At 31.2% G+C, this 22,923-nt stretch overlaps 3 protein-coding genes across 3 annotated transcripts; 1 reads left to right on the top strand and 2 right to left on the bottom strand.

Annotated features, from left to right (window-relative positions):
- Nucleotides 1-793: 793 nt before the first annotated feature.
- Nucleotides 794-9,705, bottom strand: LOC25487335 (probable bifunctional methylthioribulose-1-phosphate dehydratase/enolase-phosphatase E1). Its single transcript, XM_013609235.2, has 12 exons — nucleotides 9,366-9,705; nucleotides 8,452-8,588; nucleotides 7,645-7,740; nucleotides 6,467-6,586; nucleotides 6,253-6,342; nucleotides 5,889-6,065; nucleotides 5,551-5,706; nucleotides 3,342-3,491; nucleotides 3,162-3,263; nucleotides 2,144-2,253; nucleotides 1,951-2,069; nucleotides 794-1,208 (listed from the first exon to the last, which is right to left on the bottom strand). The coding sequence occupies exons 1-12, from the start codon at nucleotides 9,586-9,588 to the stop codon at nucleotides 1,117-1,119; spliced, it is 1,572 nt and encodes a 523-aa protein (XP_013464689.1). The 5' UTR covers nucleotides 9,589-9,705; the 3' UTR covers nucleotides 794-1,116.
- Nucleotides 9,706-11,642: 1,937 nt separating this feature from the next.
- On the bottom strand, nucleotides 11,643-15,092 carry LOC25487334 (F-box protein PP2-B11). The gene is made up of 4 exons (XM_013609234.3): nucleotides 14,976-15,092; nucleotides 13,690-13,830; nucleotides 12,763-12,881; nucleotides 11,643-12,162 (listed from the first exon to the last, which is right to left on the bottom strand). The coding sequence occupies exons 1-4, from the start codon at nucleotides 15,090-15,092 to the stop codon at nucleotides 11,724-11,726; spliced, it is 816 nt and encodes a 271-aa protein (XP_013464688.1). The 3' UTR covers nucleotides 11,643-11,723.
- Nucleotides 15,093-18,729: 3,637 nt separating this feature from the next.
- LOC25487333 (GDSL esterase/lipase At5g45910) lies at nucleotides 18,730-20,465 on the top strand. Its single transcript, XM_013609233.2, has 5 exons — nucleotides 18,730-18,967; nucleotides 19,270-19,488; nucleotides 19,586-19,731; nucleotides 19,856-20,129; nucleotides 20,263-20,465. The coding sequence occupies exons 1-5, from the start codon at nucleotides 18,730-18,732 to the stop codon at nucleotides 20,463-20,465; spliced, it is 1,080 nt and encodes a 359-aa protein (XP_013464687.2).
- Nucleotides 20,466-22,923: the final 2,458 nt, after the last annotated feature.

The raw sequence follows: 22,923 nt of genomic DNA, 5'->3' as shown, positions 1-22,923 counted from the left end.
TCATCAAATTTATATTTAGAATATCAATTTAGTTTCGAATGTATTTTTATTGGTCAATTTAATCTATAAAATTACCAACCAAAGAGAAATTATGGATATATTAGCAATTTTGATATATTTAAGGATCGTGATCATAGTAACGTCTCGCGCACATTCAAAGGCTAAAATAGCTTTTTGCTGGTAAAACTTTTGTAAAAATAGCACTGTTCATTTTGGAAATGAATACCATACGTTGAAAATATCTTATTTTGGAATTTTATCTTGTTTTTTCAAAACAAAAAAAAAAGGATCATTAATCTCATTCATACAGTTTTAGGATAAGCAAAAAATAATCACAATTTTATTGCAACGACCTCAGATGAAAATTCAATGAAAAAAAATCCTTTTCGTCATATCAAATGTATTTTTCTCAAAAAAAAGAAGTGTATTATGTACTACATACATCATTAATTGAATAAACCTAAAAAGTAAAATTTGCTTATATTTAGGAACGGAGGAAGTATGTGGAATGATAAGGCGATGATTTTTATGCAGAGAAGATGTTTGGACTTGACTAAAGTTTGACTATTACATTATTATTTTTTTAAAAAGAGTATGACTAAATCAAACTAATTTTAGAAAGATTAAGCCATAATCAAAATAAACTATTCTAATATGTTAACAAAATGAAGTCATTAAGAGTAATAATTGACATCATCGGCAGAGAAAAATTATCATAAGTAATAAAAGATTAGAAGGAATTTTAAATATTGATTTAAAAAAAAAAAAATAACAGTTTTTTGACAGTTTACAATTCGAGAAAAATTTCTTACAGTTAGCACATATCCATGACAAGTCTTCAACGATCTAACAAGTCTTTTTGACTCATGATTCACAAGTAAAATTTTGTTTGACAACTAAGAATATGCCTCATCTGCACTAGAATGTGCCTTATATAATAATGCTAATGAGAATGCATGCAACATAACCATATTTACATTTTGTTTTCGAAAAGAGGCAAGTTATATCTGAAACTTGTTGAGATTTGAAATACATTATTTCATATTAAGAAGTAAACGTTACAATGTCCTTAATTATCATAACGTTTAATATCATCAAAGATGACTGCAACTACTCTTAGATATCCGAGAAGGACTTAACTGTCTTGAACCCATGGCTTCCAGGGAGAGGTCCATTTCCGGGTCGAATAGAAATTATCACCTCCAAACCTGAAAACATAGACAATTGTCGACAAATTGACGCAGAGACGAAATAAGCAGTTTTTTCTTTAGTTCATATAAATTGAAATCTCAAGAGAAGACCATAAATTGCTCTAGCATACCAATTGGAGGGTTTCATTCACACCAATTGCTTGTTTGCAGGGTGGTAAATCTTAATTTTGGCCGGCAGTTAGTCCCAAAAGACATGCAAACTTTTGTGAAAACCCCCTACAGATACTACCTAATCAAGGCTTAAAGCTTGGGAACAGCTCCCTTTAAAAGCCGTTTCTGTAAGGTTGAACTAGGCTCAAAATCTAATATGGCTATCCTAGTTTCATTGCCGGGCCACTGACCAAGCTCATAAGTGCTGAGTGTGAGAAGGCGAATTGGAAAAAAACCATGTTCTGTATTGACTAGAGATGGTGCCTAGGTGCAATTGGTATACAAGTGGATGAAGTTCAAAAAGACTATTGTATTTACTAAGCCAAATTTTATGTTGATTTTCTATTTTATGTGAATCATAATATGACATTTTCTTGTTTACTATAAGTTAAAATAATTTAAACTTTAAGTTTAAATAATGGACTAAATTCATATTGTCTTCACTGCAAGTAAAAAAATTAATTAATTACTACAATCATGTGAAACTTTAGGCTTATAGAAAATGTAACAAGTTTTATAACTGATGGATAAAATTTAACTCAATAAAATGATGGGTTAAGATTCGGGGGGAAAAAAAAAATGCTCATACCTGCTCCCTTTGCAGCTGTGGCTTCTTGATATACATCAGTGACAAATAAAATATCCGATGGCTTATCAACACCAAGTGACTGAGAAATTTCAACATAACTTTGTGTCTCTTTTTTGTTCCTACAAAAGAGTTTTGAGTGAATACAAGGCAACTTAAGACAATCATCAAAGGGAAGCATCAATATCGGCATTACCCCACTGTGGTGTCAAAAAACCCAGATAGAAACTTTCTTAGGTCCCCATAGTTTGTTTTTCCAAATATTAGCCTTTGCGCCAACCTGCTGCCGCTAGAATATATGTACACCTGTCGCATTTAGATCAGAAAAAGCAATTGAAATACAAGAAAATATGCTCTCAAAACACTTGATAAACACTGCATATAAAATGTGATGTGATTGCTCAAGTTGTTTCATTCTTGCGCAACTAAAAATAACAACTGCTTTACCCTCAACAAACTCCGAATGAGAGGAGTTGAGTATTTTTACATTAAAAAGTATGACAGAGATCTATTTGAATTTGTATTCTATATTAATATTAACTGTACGCTAAATAGGTATTATAATCATGTGTCATTTTATAGTTTTACCATATTTATAAGTATATACTGTATGGTATTTATGTCTTGTGTTATAATTGCTGGAATGTCCCTTCAGGCCAATTCTTTATGCGTATTCTTTGATAGTAAATTAGTAGTCATGTGATGCCAATATAGTGGGTCCATGAGTGAGTCAACATGTGACACAAAGGGAAAAAGAATGGTATTATGGTAGGATAAAGGAGATAAGGATGTAATGGGTGGCTCACAGTGTTAAGCATATGTTACAAAGGAATTTTGGTTGGGTGGGGACATCCAAACACAGGGTCCCACTGTAGACACCTAAGGTAAGACCAAATCAATGGATGAAGAGATTGAACATTGAAAGAGTATACGTAAGACAATATATATGGAAATTCAAATAAAATGGTTACATTCTAATGGTAGGGAAAGGTATCATATACTCACACAGCCACACAAGTTATTCCCTTTAGCTAATAGAGGGAATATCAACCTATGGTCATCTTATACCATTGTACCAAATATTGGCATCTTACGTATGCAACAAAGATGCCTAGGGTCAAAATACATGAAGAATAAAAAAGCAACAATCCTTTAGGAAGCAAACAAAGGAACCGAAAAGAGGTATAGAGCTGATAATCAGTAAATTAGACAACCTTTATGCCCAAGGCATTCCACTTTTCCAGAGCTTCGGGTACATCATCAAAAACTATTCCCTCCAATTCATTATTCGCATAACCCGTTTGCCATATATGACCCTGCAAAGCCAGTTGTCAGTAATATAAAAGATATGAATTCAACAGATAGAAGAAGTCTGCAGCATTAGGCTTAACTACCTGCAACTCTTTTAAGGCAGTGATCTTTCTATCCGCTTTGATCATAGCATCCACATTAGCCACTATAGCAGCAATAACTTCATCTTTCCCAGCATCATCTGGGGGGATAGGCACAGCACCTGCAATCCCTTGTTCAAGGTCACTTTCAACCTGGTATCAGAACAGAAGAGAAGTCAACCACTAGATTATCTAAATGCAACATATAAATAAGATCTCCACATCTCAATCGGCAAAAGATTGTTATTCTTTTGTTGGGACACAAACTGCACTAAGGAAAGTGGGCTGGTCCCTGGATTCGCTACTATTACCATATAGTTCACATATGAAACTTTAGGGAATCTCCATAAGTCATAACTCATACCTAGTTTTCACGAATTTCTTTATAAACATAAATTCAAAATGAAGGAATCAAGATGAAAGCAAGATAAGACTTGTGATTATAAATGAAAGAGTAAATTACACTCCCCTCCCCTCAAAGATACTTGAACTACACTCCTCTCCCCTCTTATGTTAAAATATACACTCCCCTCCCCTCTTATTCAAAACATATTAGAAAATATTTCACTCCCCTCCCTTGAGAGAAGCTTGAATTACATTCCCCTCCCCTCTTAAGTTAAAATCTACGCTTTAGTCCCTCAATAATTTTTTTTTTATTTCTAATAATCTAGAAAAAAAATAATCGAGCACACTTCAAAGAAAAATAGCATTGCGGGTTCATTTTAATATAATCAAACTTTGAATACATATCTTTCTCTATTTTTTATTCACAATTTCATTAACATATAGTTTTAAACCCTATTATAAAATATGAAACAACCCAAAATAAAATTAAAATATGTGAAAAATTACTAAAGTCGATTAAGTATGGTTATTTAAAAGTGAATTTTGTACTGTAATTATAAAATTAATTACAAAATATTTAAATTTAATTGTCATTGACATTTAGATTATAAAGAAACGAATTTATATTTTTTAAATGGTGATTCAAAATTAATATATATTATAAAAATATTTATTTATGTTAAAATAGATTAAAGTGTAGTCCATATTTAATTATTAAGGGAGGGGGTTGTAATTCAAGCATCTTATAGGGGAGGGGGGTATAAATTTTCCTTTTCAAGGGAGGGGAGTGTATATTTTAACATAAGAGGGGAGGGGAGTGCAATTCAAGCATCTTTGAGGGGAGGGGAGTGTAATTTACTCTAAATGAAATTATATTTTATAAAAACGAGAAAAAGAAAATGTTTCCCTTAGCTAATTTCACTAATAATAACAAAAATGACACATTATTTTATTGTTTTTGCTTCCATATAAAACTTTGAAAAGACATAACAAACTAAAAACAAGGAGATTTTTGTAACTACAAATGAAAACAAAAGAATGTTTTGTTAAACTGATAAGGAAAGTTTATCCCAAGATACTAGCTTACTAGGTGGGAGAACTACCTAACTTGTTACCGAAAAAGACTCAAGTCCCATATTTAATAGAGATAAGGCTTGAAATGAATTTGTAAAGAGTCACAACCTTCACCTTACAAGCCGGTTTTGTAAGAATGAGTTAGGCTCAATATAAAAACCTAATATGGCATCAGATCCTATCCATGGGACCACCCATCATTTATATCTGTGCACCAAGCTCAATTTTGTTGGGTGTGGAGTATTGGGAAAAACTCAAGTCCCATATTGAATAGAGATAAGGACTGAAATGAGCTTATAGAGTGGAACCCCTCACCTTACAAGTCGATTTTGTATGGATGAGGTAGGCTCAATGTAAAAACCTAATATTAATAAGCCTCGCTTTTTAGGTGAGACACTCCAAAAGGGAACTTATAACAATGCACCACCTTTCGAGAGCCAGTGCAGCACCCTACTTTCTTCTTTATCTCTTTACTCTTATGTTCGAATGGAACATTTTTATTTCACTTTATCCTTTAATGAATCCCAAAACAAGTATAAATTATAATAAATTGAAGAAAATTTGAATAATATAAACATGGTAAACAACTTTTGTCATTAGTGATTTTAATATTTATGGATGTTTGTACTTCAAATTACAAAACTGAAATGTAATTCTCATCTCTAACACATCATTCCAGTGTCAAATATGGGATAACATTCCACATAACGAGACTGCTACCATTCAAGACCTACCATATAATTCAACTGAAGGAATATAAATGCCGTAACCATACAGCCAAATAAAGTCTTACTTGGGAGCGAAGCAACTTGATATCGGCTTTAGTTTCAGCGGTATCATATGTTGCAGAAAGATGCCTCCCAACATTATCACGGGCATACGGAAAGAGAACCTCTGAAACAAATGATATGGGAGTAGTAGTTCCTTCAATGTCAAGAACAATGCAACGCTGCAATCCAAATAGAGAGGATAATTAACAATCTAAATTGAAATTATTAAATTTAATTTGAAACTATAAGACAGTCTGATGGGGATAGAGGATCTCAGGTTCAGAAATTTAAGCAAATTTAGATACTAATTTTTGATCAAAAGCTTTAAAAAAAAAAATGGGGGAGGGTTATATGAACTCACTGGATGTGGATCAATGTCACCATTATCTTTTCTTGCCTTTGCGGAGATATTTGACTCCCCAGCAATACTTAAACCCCTTCGTGCACTTTGTATCGGACCATGATTTGGAGTTGACCAGTCCAATCCCATTTGGTGAAGTTTAATAGCAGCATCGAAGAGGTAATGGTAGCACTCGGACTGGAAGAAAAATCATCAGTTTACCAAAGAGCCTCATCATTGTTAGAATATATCTCGTAACATTAATTTATAATCTCAAGTATCTTAGATTTTCTCATAAAATTATATTTTATGGTTACTCCATGCAGAGCGCACAAACAGGCATCTTATATAAAATGGAATCTTGGGGATTGTGGAGATCAAAAACCTGAGTTTTAGCACTGATCCACGAGTCTCCCCAAACAAATATCCCATGGTTACGAACAAGCACTGCTGTTGCTTTTGGGTAGTCTTCAATCTACAAATTGTGAACAAATAGAACAATCAAGCTATACTGCACATGATGTGAAAAAATGTTCATGAAAATTAGAGTTTCGAACATATATGTAAGATGTATGCAGAACCATTAGAAAGAAACATACTGCTTTAGTAAAAGATTCTGTGAGTTGATGTTCATGGGCCGTGTTGTCAATAATTGGGACCACTAGTTCATCATAATAACCATGCCCCTTGATCCCTTTTATCATCTCCATGTGAGTAATCTGAAATTGTGAAGACGGCCAGAATCCAATCAGAATAGGAAGAGGACACAAAAGCACAGAGCAAGATATAATATGTGAAGGAGGTGTGTTAACCATTTCAAAAGACAAAATTATGTTTAGTTTTCTCAGAGCAATATATAATAAGCTGTAACAACAAAAAAAATCACCATCTTATGCTTGATCAGGAAAAAATAACAACAAACAACTTGACAAAGCCACAAGGAAGAAGGTTGGCAGGTGCCATCTCATTTCACCCTCTCCCAAAGAAAATATGAAAATTCTTCATTCAAAATTGTTTGTGTTTAAAAGTATTTCTATGAACACAGAACATATAACTGCCTTATCCCAATCCCACCCACCCAACCAAATGTCCTTCCTAATTTTTTCAGCACTAGAAGCGGATCTAAATTTTCCAACTGTGCGCACAAATTCCTCTTTGCACAAGACAGAAGCCAAAATTTTCAAGAAAGAAAGTTACTTAGATTGAGAAAATAGCCAGTAATCATATTCAAAGAGGACAGAGATGATCAGCAAAATGTTCATCACATGTCAATATCTCTAGTTTAGACTTTCTCCAGTTTTTAAACTATTTCACTACTTTTTAATGGCATACAATTTTTTTTCCCCTAAAAACTTGAGTTTTGGAGACTGGAGAGAGACTTTCAAAACAAAAGGATAACACAACTACAGAACTAGTTATACCTCCAAGAAGGATGTCTCATTCTCATGTCATTACAGATCATATTATTAGGAACTTGCATATTTTCTCCTTTTCAATTCTTTAAGTAACCAAAATAAAAAAATTTCCTTAAGTTCGATAAAGAGGCTCTTCCTCATTCATAGATGTTTGCCTGACCGGAAGTTAGCGTTTCACAAATAGTCTTATGCTCAAGCAAATATAATATTTTTTGCATTCAGCTTCATGTTCTATTATCTCTCAAAACGCACTCAAAGATCAAATAGCAATTAATAATTGTGTATCATCAATTTGAATTTCCATCTTTCTCAAGGCATCAAAAGATTGCAAAACCAAATGACATCCATGTACAAGTACTTACTCGAAATTCCTTTGAAAATGGATTGATCATTGTTACAAGACAAGATTCCATCCCATGACTATGGATAATAGCCCCAGCATCACGCTTTTCATATGCCTATAAGGGAAGCGAAAGAAACGTATATCAATTGCTAATTTATGCAAGAAAAGAAAGAAAACATAAGAATTGTGAGTTTCTAAGGTCAGTCAATAGTACACACATTTTGACCTCAAAAGAACTATCCATATAAATATTTCACAGCCATACCATTCAATAACCAAATAATAGTTATATCTTATAATAAGTGAAAATATATAGATATTATAGCATTTACCAGTTGTGAGTCTAGTAATTAGTGTACAGCAAAGCATTTGTCAACTGAATGTTACAGGCTTACTGTTAACTAATACCATCCTAAGTCCAAATATCCAACCATTCAAGAAAAACCTAAATTGTACATATAAAACCATCTCTTAAAATGCTAAGGTTGTATACCAGGTAGTGGATCATGCCACATGGCATTACCATTATGTCAGTTTAAGTATGTTTAATATAGTTACTAATAGTAGCCATAGTTAGCTAGATTGTTGCTAACTTATCAGTTTCTGAAGAAGCTAACTTATGAGTTAACTTCGGGTACTATATAATCTCTTCTCTGTTGTAATGGTTCATTCAATACAATGAATTCAAGATTTATAATTCATCATCACTCTCAGTTCATAACTTCAATATGTAACATAGTATTTTGAAATCTCAAGAATAATGAGCATACAAACTCTTAATAACCCAGAAAATACAGTAATTACTATAACGTGAAACCAAAGTTACCTTCATGAAAAGTTGATCACAATCAGTACACTTGGGAGGCTTATGTGGGTAAGGTTTGGGAGATGGGGCAGACAAAACTGACCCATTGTCGGATAACACATACATATCCTCTGCTTCCATTCTTTCTTTCTGAACAGCTGCACAGTTATTTCAGCAAAAACACACCCAAAAAACACAACAATCAATACATAATTGAATTTCATTTTCTAGCAGATAAAACCATATCAAATTTTAAACCAACTAGAACTAGTAATCCATATTGCTGCAACACGAGTTTGGAAAGTGTGACATCTTAATTAAATAAAGGAGAGCAAAGCACAAATTTCTAATAAGTAATAGATAATGATCTGGAATAGAAATTTATCATAACGACATTAAGTTAAAAACGATAAGTTTGATTTTGATAAATTTTCAGTGTAAACTTATAACACTATCAAGCAATCACAATCAATTGTGTGTGTGCGAGTATATGACTGGGGATCCGTTGACTCCAGGAGTAACTCTGACACGAATTACTCCGCTTAATAACTCATTATATTATAAGCAATGAATTTCATTAATCTAACTGTCAAATCAAAAGTTCTTATTAAGTAGATTGACTCTACCAATTGTTATAAAATTTTAAAACTATTTGATATTATATTAAATAATTTCAAATGAATGTATAATAAACTTTTAAAAAAAATATAAGTAAATAAATATCAATGGTTAGATTACATAGCTATGAATTTTTGAACTTATATTAAACTTTGTATTTGATTGTTAATATCTATGGCAATAATTACAGGGTGGATTAGCGCGGAGTAACTCATAAAGAAGAACTTGCACAGAGAAGCAGCGCACCAAGCCTCCAACTGAAAAGAATAATTGAAGCGAATATTAAAGAAAGCAATTCGAAAATGAGAAGGAAGTACCAGAAGGGGACATGAGAATGAGTTGTTGAGGTTTGGGAATGGAATCATCATGAACTTTGATGCTGATGCTGCCACCAGTTCCTGAAACCCATCCCAAACTGTAAAAGTGGCGACACAGTTCCGCCATCAGAGCTTTGGTTTCCTTCACTGCCTTCCCTTCAAGATACGCCTGAGATGATGCTGTTCCCAGCTTTGCTCCGTTCAGACCAATCGCTGCAGCCATTTCTAGAGAGAGAAAGAGAGTGAAAGATGTTCTGTGTTGGAATGGAATCAATCTAACTCGTTACTCTTTTGTGACACTTAAAATAAGGGAAATGCTATTTGGACACGATTTCTGGACAACTATACACACATAACATCTGCACTTATACAAAAAAATAAAAAAAATCTGCACTTATACAATGAATAGTTTTTTTTTTTTCTTTCAAAAAAAAGTTATTTATTTTTTTTACAATTTTTTTTAATAATACTATTTTTTACATAGTTTTACTTACTAAAAATACGATATTTGTTCATTCAAATTCATATATTACACCATTCATCATCGCTAAAAATATAAATGATAGATTTGCAAACAAACTCAATAACATACAACCACAAAATGCCTACAAATAATATGATTAAATTAATATGACTGAAATACTCATGTATCTGAATCAAGTTGACGCTCAAATCATTGATTTGAATAAGCGACATTTTAATAGGAATCAACTAAACACCAAAGCAAGACTGAAAATCAAACGACGCCGCACAAGACAGCGAACAACGCAATGTCACATTTAGGAGACAAAACCACGAAGAAGAAAAAACTTAGATCTGTGTATAAATCACTTGTTTAGATTGAAATAGAGAAATAAAGATAACAAGCGACGATTTAAGGTCAAAAATTGATCCAAAACCACCTATTTCAATGACGAAAAAATGGAAGACAGAAAATTAGGGTGGTTTGCTGGGGAGAAAGGAGCTCGAGAAAGGTTGACCGAAGTACATTTATTTATCTACATTAAGCGGTTTATGTTTTGCTTTTTTTTATTGATGAATTAGTCAAAGTGGTAAATGAATTTCATGTTAAAATAATAGTTAAAAATATACATTTTTATGGTTAACGAAGTTGTAAAATTCATTATTGAGACAACTCGGAATTTGTGTTACAAAATTCATCTATATTTAAAAAAATAAGAAAAAATAGGGACAAGAAAATTTGTTCTTCATATAAATACGACGAACAACGCAGGTGTCGCGTATTGTTGTCAAAATTACTTGAGAAAATAGAGAACGTGAGTTTGCTATCATAAAGTTCAACGAGAGAGAGAGAGAGAGAGAGAGAGAGAGAGAGAGAGAGAGAGAGAGAGAGAGAGAGAGAGAGAGAGAGAGAGAGAGAGAGAGAGAGAGAGAGAGAGAGAGAGAGAGAGAGAGAGAGAGAGAGAGAGAGAGAGAGAGAGAGAGAGAGAGAGAGAGAGAGAGAGAGAGAGAGAGAGAGAGAGAGAGAGAGAGAGAGAGAGAGAGAGAGAGAGAGAGAGAGAGAGAGAGAGAGAGAGAGAGTATCATCGACAACTCTTTAAGTTAGTTATATGTTTATACAAGTTATTCATTAAGTTTTTTTTCCGCAATAATTTGGTCTTTAAAGTCATACAATATTTTTACAATGTTAATAGTATGTTTGATGTCATAAACACTATTTTGACATGTTATCTCAAACTTAATTGATAGAGGAAACACTTTTTAACAAAGTTGGATGAAAAAATAGTAATGATATAAATATTTCATGACTTAAAAGATCAGTTTATCACACAGAGAAAAACAATTTAAATGAGTAATTTGTTACTGCAGCCATGTGATTTAGAGGATTGTCGAAGTTACTTGACCATAGAGTAAAGTAAACATAAGCAAAGTTTTATTGGATAAATATGGAAAATGCCACTTTGGATAAAAATAAAAATAAAAACATCCTCGTGGTTTTAACCAAATAATTTATTTGAAAAACTAATTGGATACAATTTCTTGTGACCGATTTTGTTTGGCAAAATTTAAAATATTAAAATATCAATTAAGACGTTGATTTGTATTTATATTTGTTTGACATTCAATAACCGAAATTGTGAGGGGAGGGCTATAGCATATTAAAAATGCTTCATATGATTAAGAAAATAAAAAAAATAAGTTAATTTCATTAAATATCAAATGCATGACATTGCTTGATTTAATTTATAGTGTCAAGAAAATGCATTAGAGAGGAGAACATTTCTATTGAAAAAAGCCTCAAATGTATAGTATATATACATAAAAACACAAATATTTAGTTTATACAAGCATTGTTTTTGCCATTCAAGAATCAAGACACGAGACCTTAGTACAGTTCTATGAATATTGCTTAATTCTCTTACTTAGGCTAACTTCTATTCCTTCAATAAACAAATCTCCTTTGATCCTATAACCACTCCTCTGGAGAACACTCATACGGACTTCTTCATCTTTAGGGCTTGAATTGAAGAATTTTCCCATCTCAATCTCCAACCACCCATCACTTCTCACAGTAGGACGCTGCAATCCTTCTTCATTGTAGTGCGACTTCCGCCAATGTTCCAAGTCTGGATCCAAACAAACGGATTTAACGCTTCTACGGTCACCATCAACACCAACATTAAAGCACACGGGTTTGTTCTTTTGTCCATAGGCATGGATCATCTTGAACACGAGATAAGCCGCGTACTGAGTATTTGGGGACAAGGAAAGAGTGTTAATAGTCCCACGAATTTCATGCGAGTACAAAAGAGAAAGCTTAGCAACTTCAGGAAACCTGTAAAAAAGTTGTGCAAAAAGTTGCAAAGATAAGAATACAAGAACAGAGAAAAAAAGTTGAAAATGGATAACTAAATTATTTCAAGCCTAACTGATTATATGATGAACTTCTCAGTTATATGATTATATTATTTGCTATCAATATAAAGAATTATCAGACAGTGGACCACCATTTTGAGTTAAGCTATGGATTTTGAGACATTTATATATGGCATGGTCTAGATGTAGAACACCACATTTAACAGCAACTGGGTAAATTTCCTTAATGAGGGGAACAGGACCAATCAAAAGACAGGAAATAAAATCATTCAAGCCTATAAAAAATGTTGACTGTGATCCATTGATTCACATATTTAGTATTCATAACAGTATAAATAACTATTATCAAGAGTTAATTAAGTTTATTAAGGCATTGGATGGTAATAGGAAATAATGTAATAATTCATCTTGTAAGCATAATTCAGTTGGCCGGAACATTTCAGTGTGTAGAGGTCGGGGTTCGAATCCCGGATTTTCCATTTATTCAACATAAATCGGAAATTTTTACAACCAGACTACTTGACAAAAAAAAAAACAAATAAAAAACTAAAGAACTAACCTAGAATCATCCATAGGAATCAACTCTTTCACACGATACACACAACGACACTCAATGGTGAGAGATCTAGCAGCAAGCATGTAACACTTTTGTCCACTCTTTCTGTGCAATTGAAAGCTCTGCATTTCAACATATACAATTGCTATTAGCATTTAGAACTAAGAATTTTATTCTTTTAATGTTTGCACTTCTTGTGTTTTGATTATTTTGTTTAACAAACAATAATATAAATAACATTCAATTCCAAGTACAAGACATACCGAGAAAAGAGGGAAAATAAAATAAGAAAGCACTACACTAGCAGATAAACTAGACAAAAACACACCAATGTACACCAAAGATGTGTGTTTGAATTGAAGGTTTAGGAGCATGAAATTTACTTTTCTTTAAATTATTGATTCTAGAAAAAAACTTTAAATCAATTAAGTGTGATCGGACTATTATATGATTATTAGTCATAATGTTCTTTTAGTTGTTTTTTTTTTTTAATATCAAAATATAGAATTCTGTCGTAATTAAACACTTCAACCCAAACACGCTATAAACAAGTTGCGTCTAATATGAATCTCTCACATAATCTTTACCATTTTTAGTAAAAAATGAATTATACAATAATAAGCAACTGAGAACAAAGGCAATCCAAGAAAGGTGTGCAAGCAAGCCAAACCCAACTGACCCTAAACCAGAAAACCCTTTCTAGCAGCTACTAACCACTAAGACGGTCTACAAATAACAAATTAAAGAGCAAAAATAACTACGGAAAAACTGGTATAGCAGACAAAAACGACACAGACGAAAATACAAGACTGCAGGCCGGAGGATCACAGGAAACAATGCTAAATAACAAGCCCTATAATAACTTCCTGAACAGCATAGTCATTAATAATAAGCCTAATATTCAAGAAATTGGTAGATAATGAAGAATACCTTTTTACCATTGTCGATGATGATATGGCGATCAGATAGAGCGAGATAAAGAGCTTTTTTGGTAGAAGCGGTTATGCCTTGAGGATGGGAAGTCAGAAAACGATTCCACACCGTGTCGGAATCGGCCGCAGAATGAAAAGACTTAGGGGGGTGTATTGGATTAGGATTTTAAAAGACAATTTTAATAAAAAAAAAAGTCTTTAAGATTTTAAAAGACTGTGTGAGATTGTATTGATTCTATGAGATTTTAAAAGACTTTTTATGTAAAAGACTTTATACACTCAAGATTTTAAAGGATTTATCACACTGACTTTTAAGGATATCAAAGGATTTTATGTGATTTTAAAATTTCAAAGGATTCAATGAATTTTAGGGGAAAAACAACAAACTTTTAAGCGTGAATGATAAAAATAATGAACAAATAAATTCTAGCGTTTGAATAAAGAAAAATAAAATAAATAAAAAATTCTTTTACTATTATTTTCAAATTTTAAGAATTTTATGGATTTTATAAGATTTTACGGGATTAAAAAACACTCTAACACATTATTCTCAATACATATTTTTTATTTGTTACAAATCTTTCAAAAAAAAATTGTGTCAGCGATTACAGATCGGTCGAGTTTACACAAGTTTACCGAGTGTTAACTTAGTCAAATTCGTTAAACCTTCCGATTATACCAGAAATCGAGTTTACCTCAGAGTTAACACGATTTTTGTACCTAAAAACATAAACTCGGTTCTCAGAGAGTTAACACTCGATTTGCGGAACATTGATTACGACATACTCTGTATAATAATATTCTCAATACAATTTTTTATTTTTTTATGAGATAGAGAGAGGGAGAGAGGGGGGATGAGAGAGAGAGAGAGAGAGAGAGAGAGAGAAAGAAGAGAGAAGGGAGAGAACAAGGAGGGGAGGGAGAGAGAGAGAGAAAGGAGAAGAAAGAGATAATAACTTTTAAAAGAAAAACAATCTCAAGAAATCTCATTTTTTATGAAAGACTTTTTCTTGTTAAAATTACACTACAAAATCCCACAAAATCCATCAAAATCCAATTTATTAAACAATCCTTCGAAATTTGAATGATTTTGAATACCACGAGACTTTTTTTAAGTGATGAAAAGTCTTGATTGAATACCTCAAGACTTTTTTAAAATGACAAAGAGTCTTGATTGAATACCACAAAACTTTTTTTAAATTGCAAAAAGTCTTGATTGAATACCATAAGACTTTTTCATAATTAAAAAGTCTTTTAAAATCCTATAGAATCCTAATCCAATACATCCCCCTTAGAAACAACAGAGAATCTGCCGGCGTCAACCGGAGTTGTATGAGAGAGTATCGCGGCAATACATCCTTCCGGCAAGTCCTTAATGGCTCTTGATCGTTTGCTCGTCATTCTTTTGCTTAAGCTGGTTGCCTCGAAATAGCAAAAATCACGATAAGCTGCGAAATAAAGGTTCACACAGAATAACAAAAACCACTAAATAAAGGAAGTCGTTTGAGCATTTATAGTACTTTTTTACTTTTTATTTTAGAGGAGTATTTATCGTAGTTCTTTTAGGGATTTGTTTGACGGTTTGAGAGGTTCTTTTAGGGTTAACAATTATCTTTTGTTCCTCTTTCAAAAAAAATTTATCTTTTGGTATTTAAATAAATTATTAATTAAAAAAAAAACAACAGTAATATATATATCTATACTATCTATATCTATTCTATATCTCCTTAAAAGAAAATTATATTTATTCTATATGTATATCTATACTGTATATAAAGAAAACTATCTCTTTCAGCATTTTTTGACTGAATTTTTTTTCTTCAACAATACCCTCAATTTTCAATACAAATAACACATATAACAAATGGATAAGAATAAATTTAAATATTAAAACAACTTTTTCATCATTTAAAAAGTGTAACAAACTAGATGAGTATATTTATACTTACTTTTTCATCATTTCAATTATATCCTTAAACAACTTTTTCTATAATAAAATTGTTGTTGGTGTCAATAAAAAAAGAATTAAGATTATATTTTTTTTTTAGAGATAGATTATATTGAGAAAGACTTGCTTGGGCACAAACATTTAGACACATCAGTTAGGCACTCACACATAAAATTATATTTCATTTAATTATTTAAAAAGAAAATATTATTTAATTATTTTCTCTCTCTATATTTTTTCAATCATGTGTGTGTGTTCAAACCATGTGTTCAAACCCTTGTGCCCAATTAAGTATTTTTCAGATTATATTTCTTTGTTATATTGTATTATTGTGGGTGTCTTTGAAATTGATAATCATGGTTAGTTTGATTTATTATAACTTGAAAGCAACAAACATTTATATTTTTTTTTAGTTTTAATCAAAATCAATATTTCATGAAAAAATATCATTCATAATTTTCAAACATTAGCGCAATAAAAAGAGTGGAAAGACGGACATGTGAGTATCCGTCTTTTCGCTAGTTATATATAAAGAAAACTACCCCTTTCAACTCTTTTGGGCTAGATTTTTCTTTCCAAAAATGTCCATAATTTTCAATACAAATAACACATATAAAAAATAGATAAGAATAAATTTAAATATTAAAATAAAAGTGTAACAAACACAAATGTCCAATTTTTCCTTTATCATTTAAAAACTAGATGAGTGTATCTACACTTACTTTTTCATTATCTCAATTATACCCTTAAACAACAAATTTTTCTATAACAAAGATTCATGTTGGTGTCATTTAAAGAATAAGAATTTAAATATATTTTTTTTGTTATATTGTTAGTTTCGTCGAAATAAATAATCATTATTAAAAAAAACAATTGAAATAAATAATCATGGTTAGTTTGATTTGTTATAATTTGAAAGCAAAAAACATTTATATTTTTACTTTTAATCAAAATTAAAATTTCATAAAAAAAACACTGTTAATTTTTTTAAAACATTAGCGCAATAAAAAGAGCGGAAAGACGGGCACGTGAGTGCTCGTCTTTTCGCTAGTTATCTATAAAGAAAATAATGGATTTTGGAGGGAGTTTGGGTTTACTTTTTATTCCAATTATATCCTTAAATAAATTTTTCTATAATAATATTTTATTGTTGGTGTTATTGAAAAAAATAAGAATTTTGTTATATTTGTTATATTATTGTTGTCATTAAAATAGATAATCATTGTTAGTTTGGTTTGTTATAACTTCAAAGCAACAAACATTTATATTTTTAGTTTTAATCATAATCAAAATTTCATAAAAAAAGATCATTCATAATTTTCAAAAGTTAGCGCGATAAAAGAGCGGAACGTGCCCGTCTCTTCGCTAGTATAGTATAGATATCGTTTATAATTTCGGGGGATTTTGGGTTGGCTTTTTTATGTTTCTATCATTGTTTTTATCATTCCAAGTAGATGTATGCGTTGTAGTCAAACACAAGATTTTAAGTAGGATCAGTTGGTTGATGAAAGATCATTGAGATAATTGTTCAAGCAATTATGCGTTGTTTAGTGTGATAGAATTCGACTTGATTGTAGATAAATTGTTTTGCTATCTATTTTTCATGTATTGCACATTGCTCTACTAAACCTTCTGTGTAACTCCTATATTTTATGCAATTTACAACCCTATTTTTCCTTTGCTTCAATTACTATCTTATTTTTTTGTTAATTTTTTTGTTTTTACAATAAACTCCTAAAACCCCACGTTAAATTAAAAATAATTTGATATGAAGTATAAAGTAGTTTACTTTTAATTTATTTCAAAAATAATTTTTCCCGTGCATGGGTTTTTTTCGTTGATAGGTTCGTAAATTATCTAAGTTATTTTAACACATACAAATATAAGAATACTCTAAAGTGTGAAAGTGTTAGCTTGGAGAATAAAACTAGTTCTTGAAAAATATTACATGCAATAACACTTGGGAATATTTATTTTTTTCATAGAGAATAATTTTATTTTATTTTACTAATAAGCTTTTAAATTTGAGAGTTTTGTTTTGTTTTATTTTAATTAAGATCTCTCCAAGACATAAAGGACATGATATGTCTCGGTAATATTACTATCGTTCACACACTACAGGGGCAATCAATGCGCCGGTTTTTTTGGTTAAAATGGGAGTCTCGTCTGATCTTGAGTTGTCTATCCACTTGTCTGCTCCTGTTGGGATGAATGACCTGCTAAGGAATGATGCTTGGGGAACCTTTTTTCCTAAGGGCTAGTTTTTGTTTGCCTGTTCAGGCTTTTTTCTTTGTTCCTTGCCTCTGTTTTCTTTTTCCTATTTATGTTATTTTCCCTTGTAACCAAACAAAATTAAAATCTCTCCTACAAAATTTTGTAAACTAGTGGATATTGACAAAAAAAAAAAAATTGGACAAAATCTCGTGTTTTACTAAAAATGGTGGTGGTTCACCTTTGAACCGTATTATGGGTCCTTATATTACTAATTGAAAATATAAGATAATTGTCTATTGTAAAATTATTTGTGCATGCCCATACACTCATTCAACACCATGAGTCAAAAATAGAAAGAGTGATGTGGTAAATATATTGAAAGTGAGGTAAAAAAAAAATAAGGTATTGAGTGGATGTTTGAGAATCATCGGTGTTGCAAATATATGATACATCGACTATTTTCTAAAAATATTTATGACAAATCTAAAAGTACATTGAATCATTTACATATCTATTAGAGGAAATTATTGTAACACATTTGGTTTAATTATGTTTACGAATCTTGTTGTAGGGAATTGTTGCAAACTAACTAGCCATGTGTAACAGCCCAAACAAGGGTATGAAAAATTGTTGAGGTAATGAACTCATATTTAAAGGATGCTTACGTGTTCAAAAACATTAATTAATACAAAATATAACAGCTTTAATTGAATCAAAACAATTAACTACTTCCTGGTTAGAATGATAGTTTTATGACAAGATTACTCGTTGGTGTGGCAATATATATATAAGGTTGATCAATCTCATTGCCAATCACCCATCATCATATTCATCTTAATTAATAATATTGATAATTTCCTTCCTTACAATTAAACCATGAATGTATTCACTCACTTCCTCATCACTTTCACATGTGGTTTTCTACAAAATGTAGTTTCAAATGCAAATCCTCTCTCATATGAAGCGTTCTTTAACTTTGGTGATTCTATAAGTGACACTGGAAATGCTGCGTCTATCTTGCTACCTATGCCTAACCCTATTCCTTATGGTTCTAGTTACTTTAAACATCCTTCAGGACGTATGTCAAATGGACGACTGATCATAGATTTTATTGGTATGATTAAGTTTTTTTCTAGTATTATAAATTAGTTTTTCTCCAATGATAAGAATAAGAAACAATAAAAATTCTTTACATGCAATCTACAAAATGTATTTCGATATATCATCTCTCTCTCACACACAGACGTGAAATATGGTCTAATGTCTTATCTTGATATTTAGATTAAAAAAAAAAAATGAAATGAGGTTTTATTAAAAATAAATAAAAAATCTATTTTCTTTTGTGGAAATCAGTAAGAGTAGTCTGCAATTAAATTTTGATCAAAGTTCTTTAACATGTGATCATTTCAATTGTAGCCGAGGCATATGGGTTGCCGTTTTTGCCTGCCTATGAGAATAAAAGCATAGACCAAGATATCAAAAAAGGAGTAAATTTTGCATTTGCTGGTGCCACTGTACTCAATGTTGAGTATTATGTCAAAAATGGGCTTCCTCTTCCAGATACAAATAACTCATTGAGCATTCAACTTGGATGGTTCAAGAATATCAAACCTCTCCTCTGTAAAAGCAAAGAAGGTTTTACCATAAGTAGTGGATTTTTTTTATTTTTTTTTTATGAAATACATGAAATTTTTTCGATATGGCTAACAAACTTTGCTTCCTTGTATGATAGATTGCAATATCTACTTCAAGAAATCATTGTTTATAGTTGGAGAAATTGGTGGGAACGATATTATGAAGCATATGAAGAATAAAACTGTTACAGAACTTCGAGAAATAGTTCCCTTTATGGTTGAAGCCATTACTAACACCACAAATGTATGTTTTATTGCAATTAAGTTTTGGAATGACTACTTCACTAAATTATAATTCAAAGAGAAATATCATTGTTTGGATCATCCGCGTGAAAAAATGTGACATTGATTTTGTTTCTATGTGCTAGGTGCTAATCGAAGAAGGAGCTGTAGAGCTAGTGGTACCTGGGAATTTTCCGATGGGATGCAGTGCTGGAATGCTCACATTGGTGAATAGTAATAAGAAAGAAGACTATGATGAATTTGGGTGCTTAATAGCTTACAATAATTTAGTCGAGTACTTTAATGGGCAACTAAAAAATTCTATAGAGACACTAAGACAGAAGCACCCTGAAGTTAAGATAATATACTTTGACTACTATAATGATGCCAAACGTTTATATCAAACACCGCAACAATATGGTGAGCAGTATTTATATATAAATATATATTTTGGAAATAACAATATACGTATTTGATTGCTATTGCTACAACAAATTATTCCTTTTTATTTCATTTATGCATGCTTACTGGATCAATCAAATTAATTATGCAGGTTTTGATAAGGATGCTATTTTCAAAGCATGTTGTGGAGGATGTGGATCACTTGTCGCTACAGTTTGCTCTGATCCTTCAAAACGTATAAATTGGGACGGACCTCACTTTACTGAAGCAGCTTATAAGCTAATAGCAAAAGGGCTAGTTGAGGGTCCATTTTCAAATCCTTCTCTTAAATCCCCTCTTTTCAAAATAGCTTAGATAACTTATTAGGATGCATGATACTACTAAAGATAAATAAAAAAAATGTAATGAATTGTCCTTGAGGTTTGATAAGTATGAAATTTGTAACCTCAAGGGGCGAAGTTCAAATCCCATAGGAGATTATTGGGAGAAAATTCTAATAACATTTGAGTTGATTGTAAAATAATCATTAATTTCACTGTAATTAATAATAATTTTCCGTTCATCGATTATAAAAAATTTGTAATATGTGTTTTAGTGAGTAATCAATTTAGATCATTATGTGAGAATAATGATTTTTTTTTTGGGTACAAAAAGGATGTGATAATAAACTTGATCGCTATATGAGAATAATGAATTTTTTTTGGATACAAAAAAGATGCGATAATAAACTTTAACTACATGAAAATATTAATTTTGATGTGTGATTTAACATTAGTACCCTAAAGGCAAAATTTCACTATCCTTACAACAACAAAAAAATATACATTGATCTCACTAGTAGAAAAACTAAAATTCATGATATAATAACTATTAAATTATGTTTCCTTCAAGAAAAAAATTATTAGATTATGTTTATTTGACTTTGTACTAATTTTTTTTTATTACTACCAGTTTTTTTTTTTTTAACAATATAATACTTTACAGTATCTATGTTAATTAATTTATTAATTGAATTATAAACGCTCTTAAAATGCATCGAGTTCATATTTTAATTGAAACAATCTTTTATAAGACTTTACTTATCCTAAAGTTCACTTTAAGTTATTAGAGCTAACTTCCTTGAGACTTTGAGGTATAAGAAAAAATAATTAATTATACTCTCCAGTTATGGTTATAAGCAAAACTCAATATTTTAAGTTCATTCATTAAATAATGTAATTAGTCTTTATTATAGACTACATATATTATTTAATGAATGAACCTAAAATATTGATTTTTACTTATAATAGTGATGGGGTGTACTTCTTTGAATAAAACTAATCTATATTTAATATGTTTAACTTTTGCTCTTAGTTCCATGCCATAGTCTATGTTCAATCTTAGTTCCTTAATCATTAGGATCTTTTGATGCATACTGTAACAGCCCGATTTTTAGCTAGTTTTATTTTAATTACTTTTATTGTGTGATTGTGTGTGATTAATTGTGATTGTGTGTATTTTATTGTCATCGGGTGCATTTAAATGGATTACCGTATTAGAAGGGTATTTTGGTCATTTGGCGAGTAAGGGTAAAATGGTAATTTTGGTGAGAATTATTTTAATATTTAGTGAGAACCCTTATTTTACTAAGTTACTAGTGTAGTGATTAGTTTTTACCGCTAGTGACCGTTCGTTACATTTTACCGTTATTAGTTAAAATATCGTTTGGAGTGTAGAAATATCTTTGGTTTGAATAGAAATGGGTTAAGCCCACTAGAGTTTAGAATTGAGCCCAATTGAAATAGAGCACATCTAAACCTAAACTTGGGGGAGAAATTCATTTCATTCATTTTTTTCATTTCACAAGTTAGAGAGAGGTAGAGAGAGAGAGTGGGAGAAAGGAAGAACAAGGGTTAGAGAAAGGGAGAAACTTGAAGATTAAAGGATTTAGGAGCTAAAGTGAAGCCTAAGTTTGGATTAATCATAACCTAAGGTAAGGGGGTTAGTCTTCATCATAATCATAATTGTTTGTTTGCAATTTTCTTGGTTTGTATAAAAAAAAAATGCTTAATTGAGCGAGAATCTGTATGAACCCAATCTTTAATTTTCGTGCTCTTGTTTTGGTGATAAGTTTGAGTATGTTAATGATGAAATAACATGTTCATAATGTATGAAAATGGGTTGTTGTGAAATTATGCTTAATTGATGACTTATGACATGTTGTTGTTGAATTGTGATGAGAATCATGTTTAATTGATATTGTTGTGGTTAAGAGATATTGTTGTTAATGATTCATGGCTTGGGTGGTGTTCATAACTCATGATTTGTGATTTGAAATAAGTTGTTGTTATCGGTTTTGTGGGAATGTGTTGATTGGGTGAATTATTTGTTAAATGAACATTTTGAATATTGGTTGTTGAATAAGTTTTTGGGTGTTTTTGGGTGAGTTAGACAAATTGAATTTTCTGTTTTGACTTTAAGAAAATGGTTGTTGAGTCTTTTGGAAGAAAACGAGAGTTTCGTGTGAAACTTCGATTGTGAACTATTTTGAAAATAAGTGTTTATGTGAGGTTTGGGTAATTTGTTTTGGGATGGTTGGAACATGAATTTTCTGTGGAATAAGATAGAGTTAAGTGTAAGGAACGCGTAGACGAAAACGAAATCAAAATCGGATTAACGGTTTGAATTTCTCGGACGAAATGGCGAAACGAAAACTGAATTTTTACTGTGCTGTCAATCTGGCTTGAGCTAGCTCTAAGCGAGCTCTCCTTGGAGAAATCTGGCTTGAGCTAGAAATCTGGCTTAAGCGAGATGCCCAGAACTGCACTTCTCG

This window comes from Medicago truncatula, chromosome 2, assembly GCF_003473485.1.
Source record: "Medicago truncatula cultivar Jemalong A17 chromosome 2, MtrunA17r5.0-ANR, whole genome shotgun sequence".
Classification (NCBI taxonomy): Eukaryota; Viridiplantae; Streptophyta; class Magnoliopsida; order Fabales; family Fabaceae; genus Medicago; species Medicago truncatula.
This window is presented reverse-complemented; position numbering and strand designations above follow the sequence as displayed.